Source organism: Morchella sextelata (assembly GCF_020137385.1).
Source record: "Morchella sextelata strain SCLS chromosome Unknown scls_3, whole genome shotgun sequence".
NCBI classification, from domain to species: domain Eukaryota; kingdom Fungi; phylum Ascomycota; class Pezizomycetes; order Pezizales; family Morchellaceae; genus Morchella; species Morchella sextelata.
The window spans coordinates 133,858-147,185 of NW_025408618.1; the positions used below are offsets into that span (position 1 = coordinate 133,858).

Genomic DNA, 13,328 nt, shown 5'->3' on the forward strand with positions numbered 1-13,328 from the left:
CGAGGAAAGCATCGTTGTGGATATGTCCGTAGCGTGTGCAATTCGGTTCATATGATGTTAAAATTGCGAGTATATGCTGGTATATTTGCGTGTCGATATGATACGAACCATGCTATATTAGCTAGCAACAAGGCTGCGATATTAGAAGAATGGTACCCCCCGCGTTGGAGTATCTCAGTAAAAGGGGTTTGATTGCACCCCAAATGCCATGGCCAGCCCTGTGTACTGAACCCAGAAGAGCGGTTCCCACGCGTACGTGCGCGTGCAATGTCTGTTTCTCCTTGGAGGTATCCCCGGTAGAGAGCGGGAGGGACCAAGGACGTACATGTAGGTACATAGAGTACATGCCTGCCTCCCTGCCTGCATGTGTACATGCGCTTAGAAGGGATAAATAAGCTTTTTGTATATTGGTAGCTGTAGGATGTACAATTCATTCACCCTCATTTAATTCTGGCTGACATTGACGTACTGGCTCATAAAATTGGGATAATATTACGGTCCATATCCGGGTCCCCGTCTTGAGGACAGCGGAAGCTGGGAATTCAAATTGATTGATACACAAGGCTGAGTGAGGTACAGAAGCTTTGCTTGTACATATCAATCTCATTATATAGTCTTGCGGCACGTCTTGATGAAAGCTTATTTGTGCGTACTACTGCGGATGTATACCAGCAGTTTCAGCCTTGCCGTCATTTGAGATGAGCAAAAGATGTCACTCCTAATATCATCCTCCAAGTAATTATTTTAATGAAGTCACTTCTACGGGGCCGAGAACATACCCGTTTCTGGTTGTGCATAGATTCATGTGTTAAACTCGTAGTCATGGACGCTCACTCGATTCCCACCAAAATCCCTATCCCGTAACACTCAAAACGTTCACTATAAAAAACAGACACAAAGACCACACCTTAAACGCGCCGAAGATAACCTGCATCCCCGGCCGAGCACATTACAAGCGGCCGGCCTATCTCCACTGACACCTTCAGGTACGCATATATCTGCGGTGTTGCGGTGTTGCGGTGTTGCAGTATTGCGGCCGACAGAGACCCGTGCGCCCGTACTGGAAATGATTACTATTCTGGAGTTAACCGGATGCGATGCACCGTCAAGTGCTTATCTGTTTTGAGCCGCAAATATTTGTCGCGTATCGAGCGAGCCCAGCACTGCAGAGGAACTTGTACTATCTGGTTATCCACCTGATCAAGTTAGATCTATAGAGTGAGCACCCAAGTTCTCAACGGTGGTGCTGGAGAGGAGGATGAGAGCCTTAACTCCTTGCTCCCGGCCGGCGTGTTGTCTCCAGCCTGCTGCCATCATCCCAGTGGTGGAATCCGAGTAACGGCCCCCCTCCGCCAATCAGCTGGGTTCTGCATGCACGCGCACGCATGTGGTCGATCAGCCGTGGTTAACCCGAGCCGGAGATAAAGGAAGACAGGCGCGGAAAGAGAGACCACTCGTACGTACAGCGGCTCGGTGCTGGTAAACTCCAACGTCGAGAAACAACAAACGTTATCCTGGATACTTGCGATGATGTCGACTATGCTGGCACATCTGAAAGGGGTGACGGAGGCCCTGAGAGGATGGTCTTGAAAGAGGATATATATATATATATAAGAACAGAGTCCAGCTCTGTCAGGTGTTTTCATATTCGGCACAGCACATCAGGATATCAGGACATCAGGACATCAGCAACTCTACAATTAACATCTGCAATCAACCTCTACACACAAACCCATCCTAACACAAACAAAAGCAATCAAAATGTGCGGCCTCGGCAAATTCTTCAAATCCAAGACCTACCCCAAATCCACCGCGCCCTCCCTCTCCCCCTCTCCCGAAATCCCACCACAGCCATCCTCCTCCTCCCCCTCCACCAAACCCCACGGAAAGGCTTCACCCAAATCCCCCCTCCCCCTCACCGGCAAGATAGCCCTCATCACCGGCGCCTCCAAAGGAATCGGCGCCTCCATCGCCACAAAGCTCCACTCCCAAGGCGCAACCGTAATAATCAACTACTCTCGCGACGCCGCGCCCGCCGCCGCCCTCGTCGCCCAGCTCGGCCCCTCCCGCTCCCACCACATCAAAGCCGACGTCAGCAGCGTCACCGAGTCCAAGCGCCTCGTCGACGAGACCGTCTCCCGCTACGGCCGCATCGACATCCTGGTCCTCAACGCCGGGGTACTACCGAATCGCGGCCTGGCCGCCACGACGGAGGCCGAGTTCGACGGCACCTTCGCCGTCAACGTGAAGGGCCCGTACTTCATCACCCAGGCCGCGGCACCGCATATACCCGCGGGGGGCAGGGTGGTGTTTTTCAGCACGTCGCTGACGGCCGCGACGACGGTCACGCCGAATTATTTGTTGTATATTGCGACGAAAGGGGCGGTGGAGCAGATGACGAGGGTGCTGGCGAAGGATCTAGGGAGGAGGGGGATCTGTGTCAATTGTGTTTCACCCGGGCCGACGGGGACGGATCTGTTTTATAATGGGAAGCCGCAGGAGGTGGTGGATATGATTGCGGGGTGGAACCCGATGGGGAGGATTGGCACGCCGGAGGAGGTGGCGAATGTGGTGAGCTTTTTGGCGGGGCATGAGTCGGCGTGGGTTAATGGGCAGAATATGAGGGTTAATGGCGGCATGGCTTGAGGGATATGCTTGTGGTGTTTTGTCTCTCTGGTGGGGCGTTTGGGATTGGCTTAATTTCCTTGTTCATGGAGGATCACTCGGCGTCGCGTTTCTTTTTCTTTTGTAGGATCTTGTTTGTTTTGTGGGGTTGCTTTTTCTTAGTAGGGACTGACTTCCTGTCGGAATGCGTGTTTCATATGTCTTTCTTTTTCTTTTTCTTTTTCTTTTTGCTAGTGATTAGATTTTCCCACCTTGACAGATTCGCTTTTCCCATATCATATCCGCTAGTGCTCAACAGTTACTCATTCATGATCATGTACTGATCCTACCTCTAATTTCTCCCCGTAAACAGCATCTCCAAGTTCCCAGATATTCCATATACCAATATTGAAATCATACCAAAACCCCTTATAACCGGAGAATAGAAATATCTTACACTCCTCAAGAATCTGTTCTTGCGCGCGTCTTGCATGACCAGTATCTATCCAGTAGCGCCTCGGGTCATCACGATAAGGACTCTGAAAAAGTCGCGGATGAAAAATCCTCTCGGGTCTTTGTGAACCTAATCGATATTTGGAACCTAGGTTATTTCCTATTCTCGTTAGGAGGGCTGGGTAAGAGCCTAGTTACTTCCTGCAGAATACCGTGAGGACTCGATATTGACGGACCACTGCTTTCTGCTTTGTCGAATGAACGTTGAGCCTCAATCAGAACTGCCAGAATTCTCATGCACAGTATTCTAGCCCAGCCCGTGAAAAGTGCAATAGCGACGTCACATGCCACAGATAGTGCCTATGATTGGGCGAGGAAATTTCCCAATGTCGAATGTCACGCTTTTTCATATGATTAGGTTTGTTGAGCGAAGCACTACCCGCGCCTGTTGGTCATGCTAACATGTAGCTCCCGGTGAAGAAAAAAATACTCAATACCCCCCAGTAGATAACGTATTTCAGGCTTGGATCATCGCCGCTATGGAACTAAGTAGCGTTATATAGCTTGTCGTATTCCCCGCCGGCTTGTCGTGCAGAGTATACCGGTGTGTCACGCTGGCTCAGTGTCGCCCCGCACTCGCCGCCTCCTTGTCCAAATATAGCTTCCCAGGTCTTGTTTCACACAAGATGGAGAATTGTCGCTAATATTAAGATGCGAAGACCACATTCTTCTGACTTCTGAAGACCTCGAACTGTTCTAAAGGTGGCGTACTCCAGAGTACCTACCTAGTGGGGTTCCACGGACGTGATTAGTTTCGCCGATCACCCCCAGGCAGCCCCCAAAGTTTCCAGCACCGATGATCCTTTTGGTCTTACTCAACCGGTCTTCAACCAACCAGAAGTCTTCTAGCATGCCGCAACTTTGAGCCTCAAAACGAACTCGCCTAGATAATAGATATCAAGCCAAACAGGGATTTCCTTAGGGACCCTGAGCTTCAAGGATTTTCCTACAGTGCATAGTCAGCATGATTCCTAGCAATATGCAAGTGTCCCTAAGCTCTGCTAATCAATCAATGAAACCCCACTTGAGGTAGCTTAGAGTGGAAGAAGACAGATAGACAGAAACCTGGATCCTCATGGAGATATCAGCATAGTACGACGTTCTAAGACTACTTTTAACTCCAAGCTACATATACCTTTCGTTTTATTATGCGGTTAAGCGCATATATGACTCGCTTGAGTAACAAAGAGGGAGACGCGGTCGGATGTAAGTGTATCAGCCGCAGGAGCGAGGATGAGGGGTTGAAGACATCGAGGACGGTCTAGATACCACTTATGCGGCAAGATCAGGTTGGAATTTAGCTTGCCAGGAAAATTCCAGGATAAAATCCATATGCAATTGTAGTGAATATTCCGCCGATGGCCGCAAGACTGCAGTTGTTTTTGCAATTGGATACTTGCAATGAGCATCATAGTAGGTCATCTCTAGGCTACATGCGAAGATCTCGCACAGAGCAAGCTTGAGATAATTCTCGATTACCCACAATGACTCAGGACTTTATACAATGAGGCTGAAAGCTTTTATTCCTCCTGAGTCACTTCCTTTTTTTCAGCCCTGTCTGTTGAGCGAGATGATGGGTTGATGGTTAGCCTTGAGATTCATCTCAGCCCAACCAACCGCAGAAAACCGAGCGTAGTGCATGCATTGTGTGACACATGGATGCTGATCTTTGCTTATGGAACTGACGAACTTGCAGAGACCACCACCAATAGCACTTGTCCATCCCGCCGGGGAGCGTGACAGTGGGGCACTGTGAGGCGAGGTTGCAATAAATTCCACTTAGTGCAGCAGAGTACCATGTAGGTCGTGTAGAGTAATTGGCTGCTGCGCCGAGAGGTTTGTAGCAAGACAACGAACACGCAAGGGTAATAAACCGGGGAAGCCTTAAGGCAAGCAACCGAGCAAAACAGAACACAGTTGTTGGTCACATCTACCGCTGCACTGCCTCTGACTCTTTGAAGAACGGGTCTTATTCTGTAGGCGAATCCTTAAATACCCTCCTCTCCTCGCGCAACAGCCCTTTACTCCTCATCCATCATCTCCCGAGACAGTGAAAGATCACGCAGAGCTGTCTTGTATCGCCACTGAGCTCCCGAAGCTTCAGTGAGATTGCTACCTATCTATTATATATCCCCCCAACCACTATTACCAGTGCAACTTGTCTTTGCCCCATTCGCTAGATACGATTTCAGTATTGAAAGAAAAAGAAAGAAAAAAGCGTAATCATGGCGTCGTCAACATCTACCCTTTCTGAAGAGCTGTTTCCCAAAGAAACGCCCTCCGAAACCCCCAACACCGCCAGTACACCGTCTACCATGACAACACCAACAACGGAAGCGGGGTCAAATACCCCTGCGGATCCGATTGCTACTTCATCCACGAGCGCCCCATCCACTGCAGCTATAGAAACCGAATCTGCCAGTAAGCCAAAGCCCAAGGGAAAGTGCATCCACAAGAAGAAGAAGGAGGCAGAGGAGAAAGAAAAGGAAAAGGAAAAGGCAAAGAAAGAGATGGAGGAGAAGGAGAAAGCTGAGAAAGAGGAGCGTGAGCGAAAGGACAAAGAGGAGAAGGAGAAGAAGGAACAGGGGAAGAAGGACCAGGAGAAGAAAGAAAAAGAGGGAAAAGAGAAGAAGAAGTCGAAGAAGGATAAAAAGTCAGCAAAATCAAGTAAGAAAGGGAAGAAGTCAAAGAAAGCAGAGACCTCCTCCTCTGATGATGACGAAAGCTCCTCTGACAGCGACGGATCCAGCGGTTCCGATGGCTCCTCATCCTCCTCAGATTCGTCATCATTCTCATCCTCCTCAGATTCGGAGGTTGATGGGGATGAGGCCTTGGCAGCTGCGATCAGGTTGATCTTAGCAAAATCATCCAAGTCAAAGCAGAGACGACAGAAGGAGAAAAAGAAGAAGGCCAAAGCTAGGAAGGCCAAGAAAGAAAAGAAGAAGGCCAAAAAGGCAGAAAAAGAATCAGAGAATGCGGAAAATGAAGATGAAAAGAAGGATGGCGGGGAGGAGAAGACTGAAGATAGAGCTAGTGTTCTGGAATATAAGCGTGTTGATGAGCGTGAGTCCCCAAACGATTGAACAAGTTTTAGTAACGGGGAAGACATTCCGCAAGCTTTTTTCTTTCTGCTTACTGACTCCCACTGTAGTTTACGACAAGGAACTGCACGACTACAAGATCTGCGACACGGTCCCTCACCCCAAAACAGACAAATACTCCTCATTCATCTTTACGGTCCGCCGTGTCTTTGATTACGAAAACAAGTACCTTGAGACCCAGGTCGACATCAAGTCTCCTCTTCTCAAAGAGGCCCTTACTAGAATAATTGGGGATGTTAGAGGCGTTTCTTTAGTTGAGGATATTCCCTCGGTTGACCCAAATATGTTATTCAACTTTCTCCCCGACTTTGAAGCATGGGTCGAGAAGATGTCAAAGCTCAAGGGTGTACCGGAGAAAGAACCCCCCAAACCGACCGGGCCCGTAACAGGCAAACCCGTTCCTCCTCCGTTAACCGCTGCAGAGGTTTCCCAGCAAATCGACCAAGTCAAACTTCTTATCGAATACCTAAATACGGACTATGCCCCCACCAAAGCAGCTCTCTTCCCTCTGTTGGAGAACTCCATGATTACGTTCGATCTACTCTGGGCCCTGTTGAAACCTGGAGTCATCATGTATACCACTTGTGCAGGGAGCAACGAGCCAAGAGCTTTCAAACTAGAATACGCGCAGAAGGAGTCCAGCTTCATGAGAGGGAAATGGTGGGCCATCGAAGGTAAATATCTGGAATATGACGGAAAGGATGGACCTGTAGAGGCTGGAGATGTCGAGGGAGGAGGTTTTGGTTGGGGAACAGTCAGCGTCGATATTGAAGGGTTTAAGGGTGCAAGGAAGATTACTTCGTTATCATCTTATCCATTGGATTTCAGAAAGGATAAAGATGCTATGAGGGTGAGTTATCTTTGGTACCTAGTGACTTAGCAAGCTGTTATACTTATTCTACATAGAAAACCCTCGTTGAACGGGGACAGAAGTTTGTATCCTTGAGAGGGATGCAATACAAGATGCATAACGGAATCGCGTTCATCCGGAAGAAGCGTCAATATGTTAAAATTCATGTAAGCCAGCTTCCAATCGTTCGTTTTCACATCAGGGAGATGCTAACATCCGAGTAGGTTAAAGGTCGGATTATGATTGACCCTGCCACATTCCGGCGTATAAATCCCAACTATGTCATTTCCTCAATTAGATCCCGGTACGACGATGATGAAGAGGCCGAGAATAATAACAATAATGGAGAGGAACATGAGTCCGAAGAGGGCGAAGGTGGCGAATGTACTGAATGTTGCTGCAGCGGGGAAGATGATAGCAAAACCGAGGAAGAAAAGGAATTGGAACGATTGAAGGTCGTAGTCGATGACAAAGGTAACTACCAGGTCGTCACAAAAGAGCAAGAAAACGTAAAGAAGATGAAAGTCGAGAGGGTGGATGAGCAAGAGGAGGAAGTTGAACCTGTCTTTACCGATGAAGAGCTCCTTACTGCATCGCCAGTGGTTCTTGGATGGGCTTTCACAGAGAAATACTGGCGTAAGTTTAGTCCCTCGATTTAAAAGCCAAAAAGCTAACATATTATAACCTTAGTGGAATTCGCTGTTTCTGGTGTTGAAGAGATCCAGTGGAATGACAAGGCATTCGAATCTTTGGTTCTACCTGATGCTCAAAAAACCATCGTCAAGGCCCTTGTCGAGTCTCATACTGGGAAGAACATTGAGTCATCAACTATTGACGATGTAATCCAGGGCAAGGGGCGGGGTCTTGTCTCGGTCCTCCATGGCCCTCCAGGTGTTGGTAAGACATTGACTGCAGAGGGAATTGCCGAACTCCTAAGGAAACCGCTTTATTGTGTTTCTTCAGGGGAGCTAGGTACTAATCCAGCTTCCCTTGAACAAGAACTCAATAAGATATTGGACATTGCACATTCTTGGGGGGCAGTGCTACTTCTTGACGAAGCCGACGTATTCCTTGAACGACGAACAATGGCAGACATGCACCGGAATGCACTGGTGTCAATTTTCCTACGTGTATTAGAATATTTCCAGGGTATTCTATTTCTGACGACGAATCGGGTCGAAACATTTGATGATGCTTTCCAAAGCAGAATCCATGTTGCTCTGAGATACAACGAGCTCGGTTTCAAAGCCAAGGCCAAAATTTGGAAGATGTTCCTGGAAATGGTGAGAGTGAAGTACGGGGCTGATGCGCCAGACGTATTGACACAAGAGGAGGTTGAGTGGCTAGCAAAGAGAAAGCTCAACGGACGACAGGTTTGTCATTCTCTTCGTATCTTATAATACCCTAACACTATTGATTCACTGACACCGTGGGTATTTAGATCAAGAACTCGGTTAGAACTGCCCAGGCACTCGCGAATAATAAGAGTGAGACGCTATCAATTAAACACATCAAGACGGTACTTGATGTGGCCGAGGGATTCGAAAATGATCTCAAGGGGACAGGACAGTTGGATAGTATGCATGCTTATGCTTAATTATCAGAAAGAAAACCGCCAAGGACCTTCCATTGTCTTTCTTTCCTCATCATTTTTAGGCCGAGTTTTCATTCTTCCCCTTGTATAAGATCTTGTTTATCCTCATCTCGGCGAGACTTCTTGTTGATTTTTTTTTTCCCTCCACCGCATAAGAGTAAATACGCAGTTTTCTTCAAAACCTATTGTAGATTCTTTTTCTTTCTTTTGGTAATTTAGGATTTCTTTGAGAATGGAGTTTCATGAGTTACGCGGTGTTTGAAACTGGAGTGTGTTCTTTTGAGCATCGCGTTAGGAATACAATGATACAAGGAATAATGTTCACTTACTCCATTGACCTATAGTGAAAGGAGCAAATATAAGGAGTCATAATCTATTTCGATGCCAGAGACCGTAATCATGATTCTCAAGAGTTAAATTCTAACATGATTCCACGTAGATGTTATGAGATTTGTAGTGGCATGCCTCTCACTCGACCAAGACAGATTTACAGTGGAAGCCATCCCATAGATATTTTTGAAGGTTTGTAGGCGTTCAGATGTGATCTGTAGACCCCCCCCCCCCCCCCCCCACCTTAGGTCTATAGATTTACTTACCTGGTAGTCTGATTACGACTCCCACACTTCCAATGACCTGGGCACTACAATGTCTTCTCGGGGTGCCAAAAATTAGCACCTCACTACTAGCCGCTGAAGGTGTAGATATCATGTTTACAAGCCTTATTCTTTCTCCTCCTTTGAATAGGGAAATTTCATGTTCCCTAGTCTTGTTCAACAGAATTTGATGTAGTGAGCCCTTGGTATGCAAGACCTGTAAGGCTTGAGCACCTTGAGAATATACACTGGATGGCTTCCAGTCAACTACGAAAGTACATTTTTTTTTTGTGGCAGCGCTGTTTTCGCAGAATTTCGACATAAAATCAGAGTGTTTTATAACGCGTGAATTATAAGATTTTAATGGCTTAGAACATAATGATGGGACAAGTGCTACTTGCTTCTCATCCGAGTGATATTTTATGTATGCTTAGTCAGCTAAGTTAGTCAGCCAAGCGTCACGAGTGATGTATCATGCATGAACCTACCAACAATAACAAGAGCTACATGTATAGTACGTACTCTTAACGTGTATTGGCATTTTTTGGTGGAATCTTAGAAAAGTGAGGCTCGTGAACTAGATAAGTGAATGTAACTAGAATAAACCCTTATAAAATAGTTACGGTTTATTTTCTCTGCATAGGTATCTTTGGATCTCTGTGTTAATTAGAGCGAAACATAAAGCTCTACGTATACCCATAATTCGCTGCCACACAATCCATTCCCAAGACAAGATATGCATTCTTGATCGGTCTTTCGTTCCGATCGCTTGCGGGCACTGAATTATCATTTTTTTCGTGCGAGGGGGAGTGGACACCTTGGTGGATAGATGTAGCCCCCAAGGTCCTCATTATGCCGGCTGTATGTTTACCTGGCCCCCCGCCCCTGTTTCTCTTTTTTCTCCAACTCTTTTTTAATACCACCTGGCCTGCGAGGAAGTGAGGCCTCTTTGACCGCATCGTCTCTGCTATACTCACCTAAAACACGCTTCTTATCTTATCATTACCTACACAGATCTGGGTCGTTATTGATGGATCAATGATAAGAAGTTACTACCAAATATTAACACAGGATTTGGCTATTCCCTACGGTCGCATCTATCTCAAACACATCTTCCCGACTTCGCGCGAGGACGGGGGGTAGGCAGAAAGCTTCGAAATAACTAACCTCCTTTATCAAGATGATAGGGCTCAGCGTTTATAAGTAGAGTTAGGTTTTGAACCGATCTTTACACGCCTTGGAAAAAGATGGGCCGCACCCTTTTTATATTAACCAATTTTATTACACAACGAACACAGGCGTCTATTTTCCTTTTGAATGTATCTCATTAACTTCTAATAACTAGGTATCCTCCTTAGGTGCTTCGGGCTTAACAATACTAATATCGGGGAGGTTTGACCGCCTACATGACTTACTCACCAATGCAGCTTCTATTATTTAGATTATTTCTTCCCGACATATGACCGTTTATCCTTATTACCTTACAGGTCTCTATTCAGGCTAGCCGACAGTATGCTGAGACGCCGGATACAGGCCGGAATTGGCTATGTGAGAATACGCTAATACTATTCTCAGGTTCTAACCAATATTCATTCAATATGTATGTCATCAAGTACAGGTTAAAATACTTACTCTCTAACCAGGACTAATCTATACAGCCTCTAATCATATATTATTACACTAACTAAGAAACAGCTTCTACTATCTAGGCCTACCCCCTCTCTCGATCCATACTTTTCATCACTTCACTCCTCGCCCTTTGATTAAACATGCACAGTGGTTTGATTGTTATATGGTTTATTTGATATTGAACAAATGAAAAACTACAGTTCCCGCAACCATTCCGAAACTTTCATTTCCTCCATCTTTCCCAATGCTGTCAAGCCCTCTAAACCCCCAATTAACCTATTGTCTAGATGGCAGATTTTCGATGCTTATGGGCGGGTATCGATTGAAGGCGGAGGGTGGGAGATAAAGAGTGGTGATTTAGTGCTATTGTCACTGATTAGCTCATTAATTCAAGAGATGCTATCCATATGGGAAAACCTACGCTGCAAGTTCCGCATCCGGAGCAGGATCCGGAGCAGGATCCGGAGCAGCAAGAAGCGCAAGTGCATCCACCCATTTTGATAGTTTTGGTGTTTGGAGTTGGGGGTTTGGTAAAGTGTTTGTTTGGTTGGTAATGATAGGATTGAAGGTTTTGAGCGTGGTGGTGTAAGAAAGAAGAGGGACATCTAGGGATTGCGAGGGGCCTTTTATACTAATTATTCTCCTCTCTAGACCCTTACTGAAACTCCTTATAGTGCCCCCAAAGTCAGTAACCGCGGGAGCATTCATCGCGTCCGGCCACCAAAACGTCTTTCTCAACCACCCTCCCGTTTCCCCATCACTCCTAACTAAAGACGTTAAGCGCTCGGCGCATCGAGCGGGGTAGCTAATAAAGTGATAGTAGCAGTATTAGGCCACTACTATTGGTTGTTTCACTACTTATCTGCCTTCGTGTTGAGTAAACTGAACGGCGAAGCCCTAAATGGCGTGGGGTTACTGGCAAGGGTAAAGACAGCCTTCATTACACCGCATGATATTACCGGAATACCCACTTGAGTATGGCGTGTAGGGGATACAACAGATATCAATGATGGTAGGTTTCTGTGGTTTGAACATTTGTACGCTTTTGCATCTAATAGTAGCATTTGCGGGAACACTATGAAAAAATGTTTTTGGTCCATATTTTTGTCAAAAAACTCTCTCTCAAAAAGCTCAGAACACAAAGGTCAAGACTTCGTAGTGTACATGCAACTTGTTTGATCTTAACTCGGCTGCCTTGATCACTTGGTACCTAGATGGGATACATACATACTTGGTCTTGCCTGAAATATGTAAGTATTCCTTAGCCACTTACCTGTCACCCGCCATTAAAGGGATGGGGGCGGGTTGGTGGAGACATCACGAGGTTCCTGAAACTTGGGACAGATGAGACTTTGGAGGAGGATGTGATGAGATGGGTTCTATCACAAAATGTCTAAAATTAATTGGATGGTCATCGCGGTTTCTACCGTTACTTCCTTGGCTTTGAGCAAGGATAATGTTAATACTTTTCCGGTTGCAGTTTAGATAGGCTACATACGCACTGGTTGTTTCTCGTTGGTGGTTTCTCGCAAGTTGAAGTACACATGTACCGGGGGTTGAGGGTAAGTACTGAGAACCCCTTTTTGGGGAATTTTAAAAAGTGAGGGTTTGTAAAGGAATCTGATATAATTAAAATGACACTTGGCAGCCAAGCAGGTATTTGGACAGTCTGCCCCGCAGCTTTTGCAACGCAACCTCCTCAACCTCTTTTCTACTCCTGTTCTTTTCTACTCCTGTTCTTTTCTACTCCTGTTCTTTTCGAACTTCACCAAAACTTCTTTGATAACTTCGAATCAGTACTCAGATGAACCTGTGAACAAGGGCTATTCAGTGGTTATTTTTTTGTATTTTTAGGAAAATATTTGAATTTTTAAGTGAAGATAGATAAAACGTCTCGGTATTTTTTTCCACCATATAAATTTTGAGGCCAAGGCCAAAATTCATTGGCTGCTTTTGGTTACCATGGGCGGTTCCCATACAAAATCAACCAATCCTTCAAGGCGTCTCGGTATTTAACGTGCACACCCGGTACATCGTAAGTAGAGTAACGCATATAGTAAGGACGAGGAGTCCTTTTTGTATATCCGGGACCTTTGTTCTCATATATCATGGTAAAATGTACATATGGAATGTATATAATATCAAGAGCTACATAAAAGCTTGTACAGTGACCTTATGATAACTATGGGCCAAGAAAAATAGGCCTCCACTGGAACTTTGATCGATTGTACGATCGATTCTTGCACGTGTATGATACCGCTGCATGTGACAAACTCTGCACTGTTAATATTGAGACCAAAGGGCCATCGATCGGCTGTGTAATCTACCAGAGGGTCTATCGCTCACTCAGACAAGTTTCTGGCTAAACTCATAGTACGTAAGGAAGAATGGAATGTTGTGCCTGTCTTGTGTACCCGTTCCTTGGTCCTCTTTCAAACAGGACG

General features: G+C 46.1%; 3 protein-coding genes across 3 annotated transcripts; 2 read left to right on the plus strand and 1 right to left on the minus strand.

Annotated features, from left to right (window-relative positions):
- Positions 1 to 1,761: 1,761 nt before the first annotated feature.
- Positions 1,762 to 2,646, plus strand: H6S33_008867 (uncharacterized protein; the record flags this gene model as incomplete). The annotated part of the gene is made up of 1 exon (XM_044840509.1): positions 1,762 to 2,646. One exon carries the CDS (start codon positions 1,762 to 1,764, stop codon positions 2,644 to 2,646), a length of 885 nt encoding a protein of 294 aa, XP_044697682.1.
- Positions 2,647 to 5,342: 2,696 nt separating this feature from the next.
- H6S33_008868 (uncharacterized protein) lies at positions 5,343 to 8,665 on the plus strand (the record flags this gene model as incomplete). Its single annotated transcript, XM_044840520.1, has 7 exons — positions 5,343 to 6,180; positions 6,269 to 7,068; positions 7,125 to 7,235; positions 7,293 to 7,704; positions 7,759 to 8,351; positions 8,409 to 8,441; positions 8,510 to 8,665. The coding sequence occupies 7 exons, from the start codon at positions 5,343 to 5,345 to the stop codon at positions 8,663 to 8,665; spliced, it is 2,943 nt and encodes a 980-aa protein (XP_044697683.1).
- A 2,524-nt stretch (positions 8,666 to 11,189) lies between these two features.
- H6S33_008869 (uncharacterized protein) lies at positions 11,190 to 11,592 on the minus strand (the record flags this gene model as incomplete). Its single annotated transcript, XM_044840531.1, has 2 exons — positions 11,190 to 11,247; positions 11,306 to 11,592. 2 exons carry the CDS (start codon positions 11,590 to 11,592, stop codon positions 11,190 to 11,192), a joined length of 345 nt encoding a protein of 114 aa, XP_044697684.1.
- Positions 11,593 to 13,328: the final 1,736 nt, after the last annotated feature.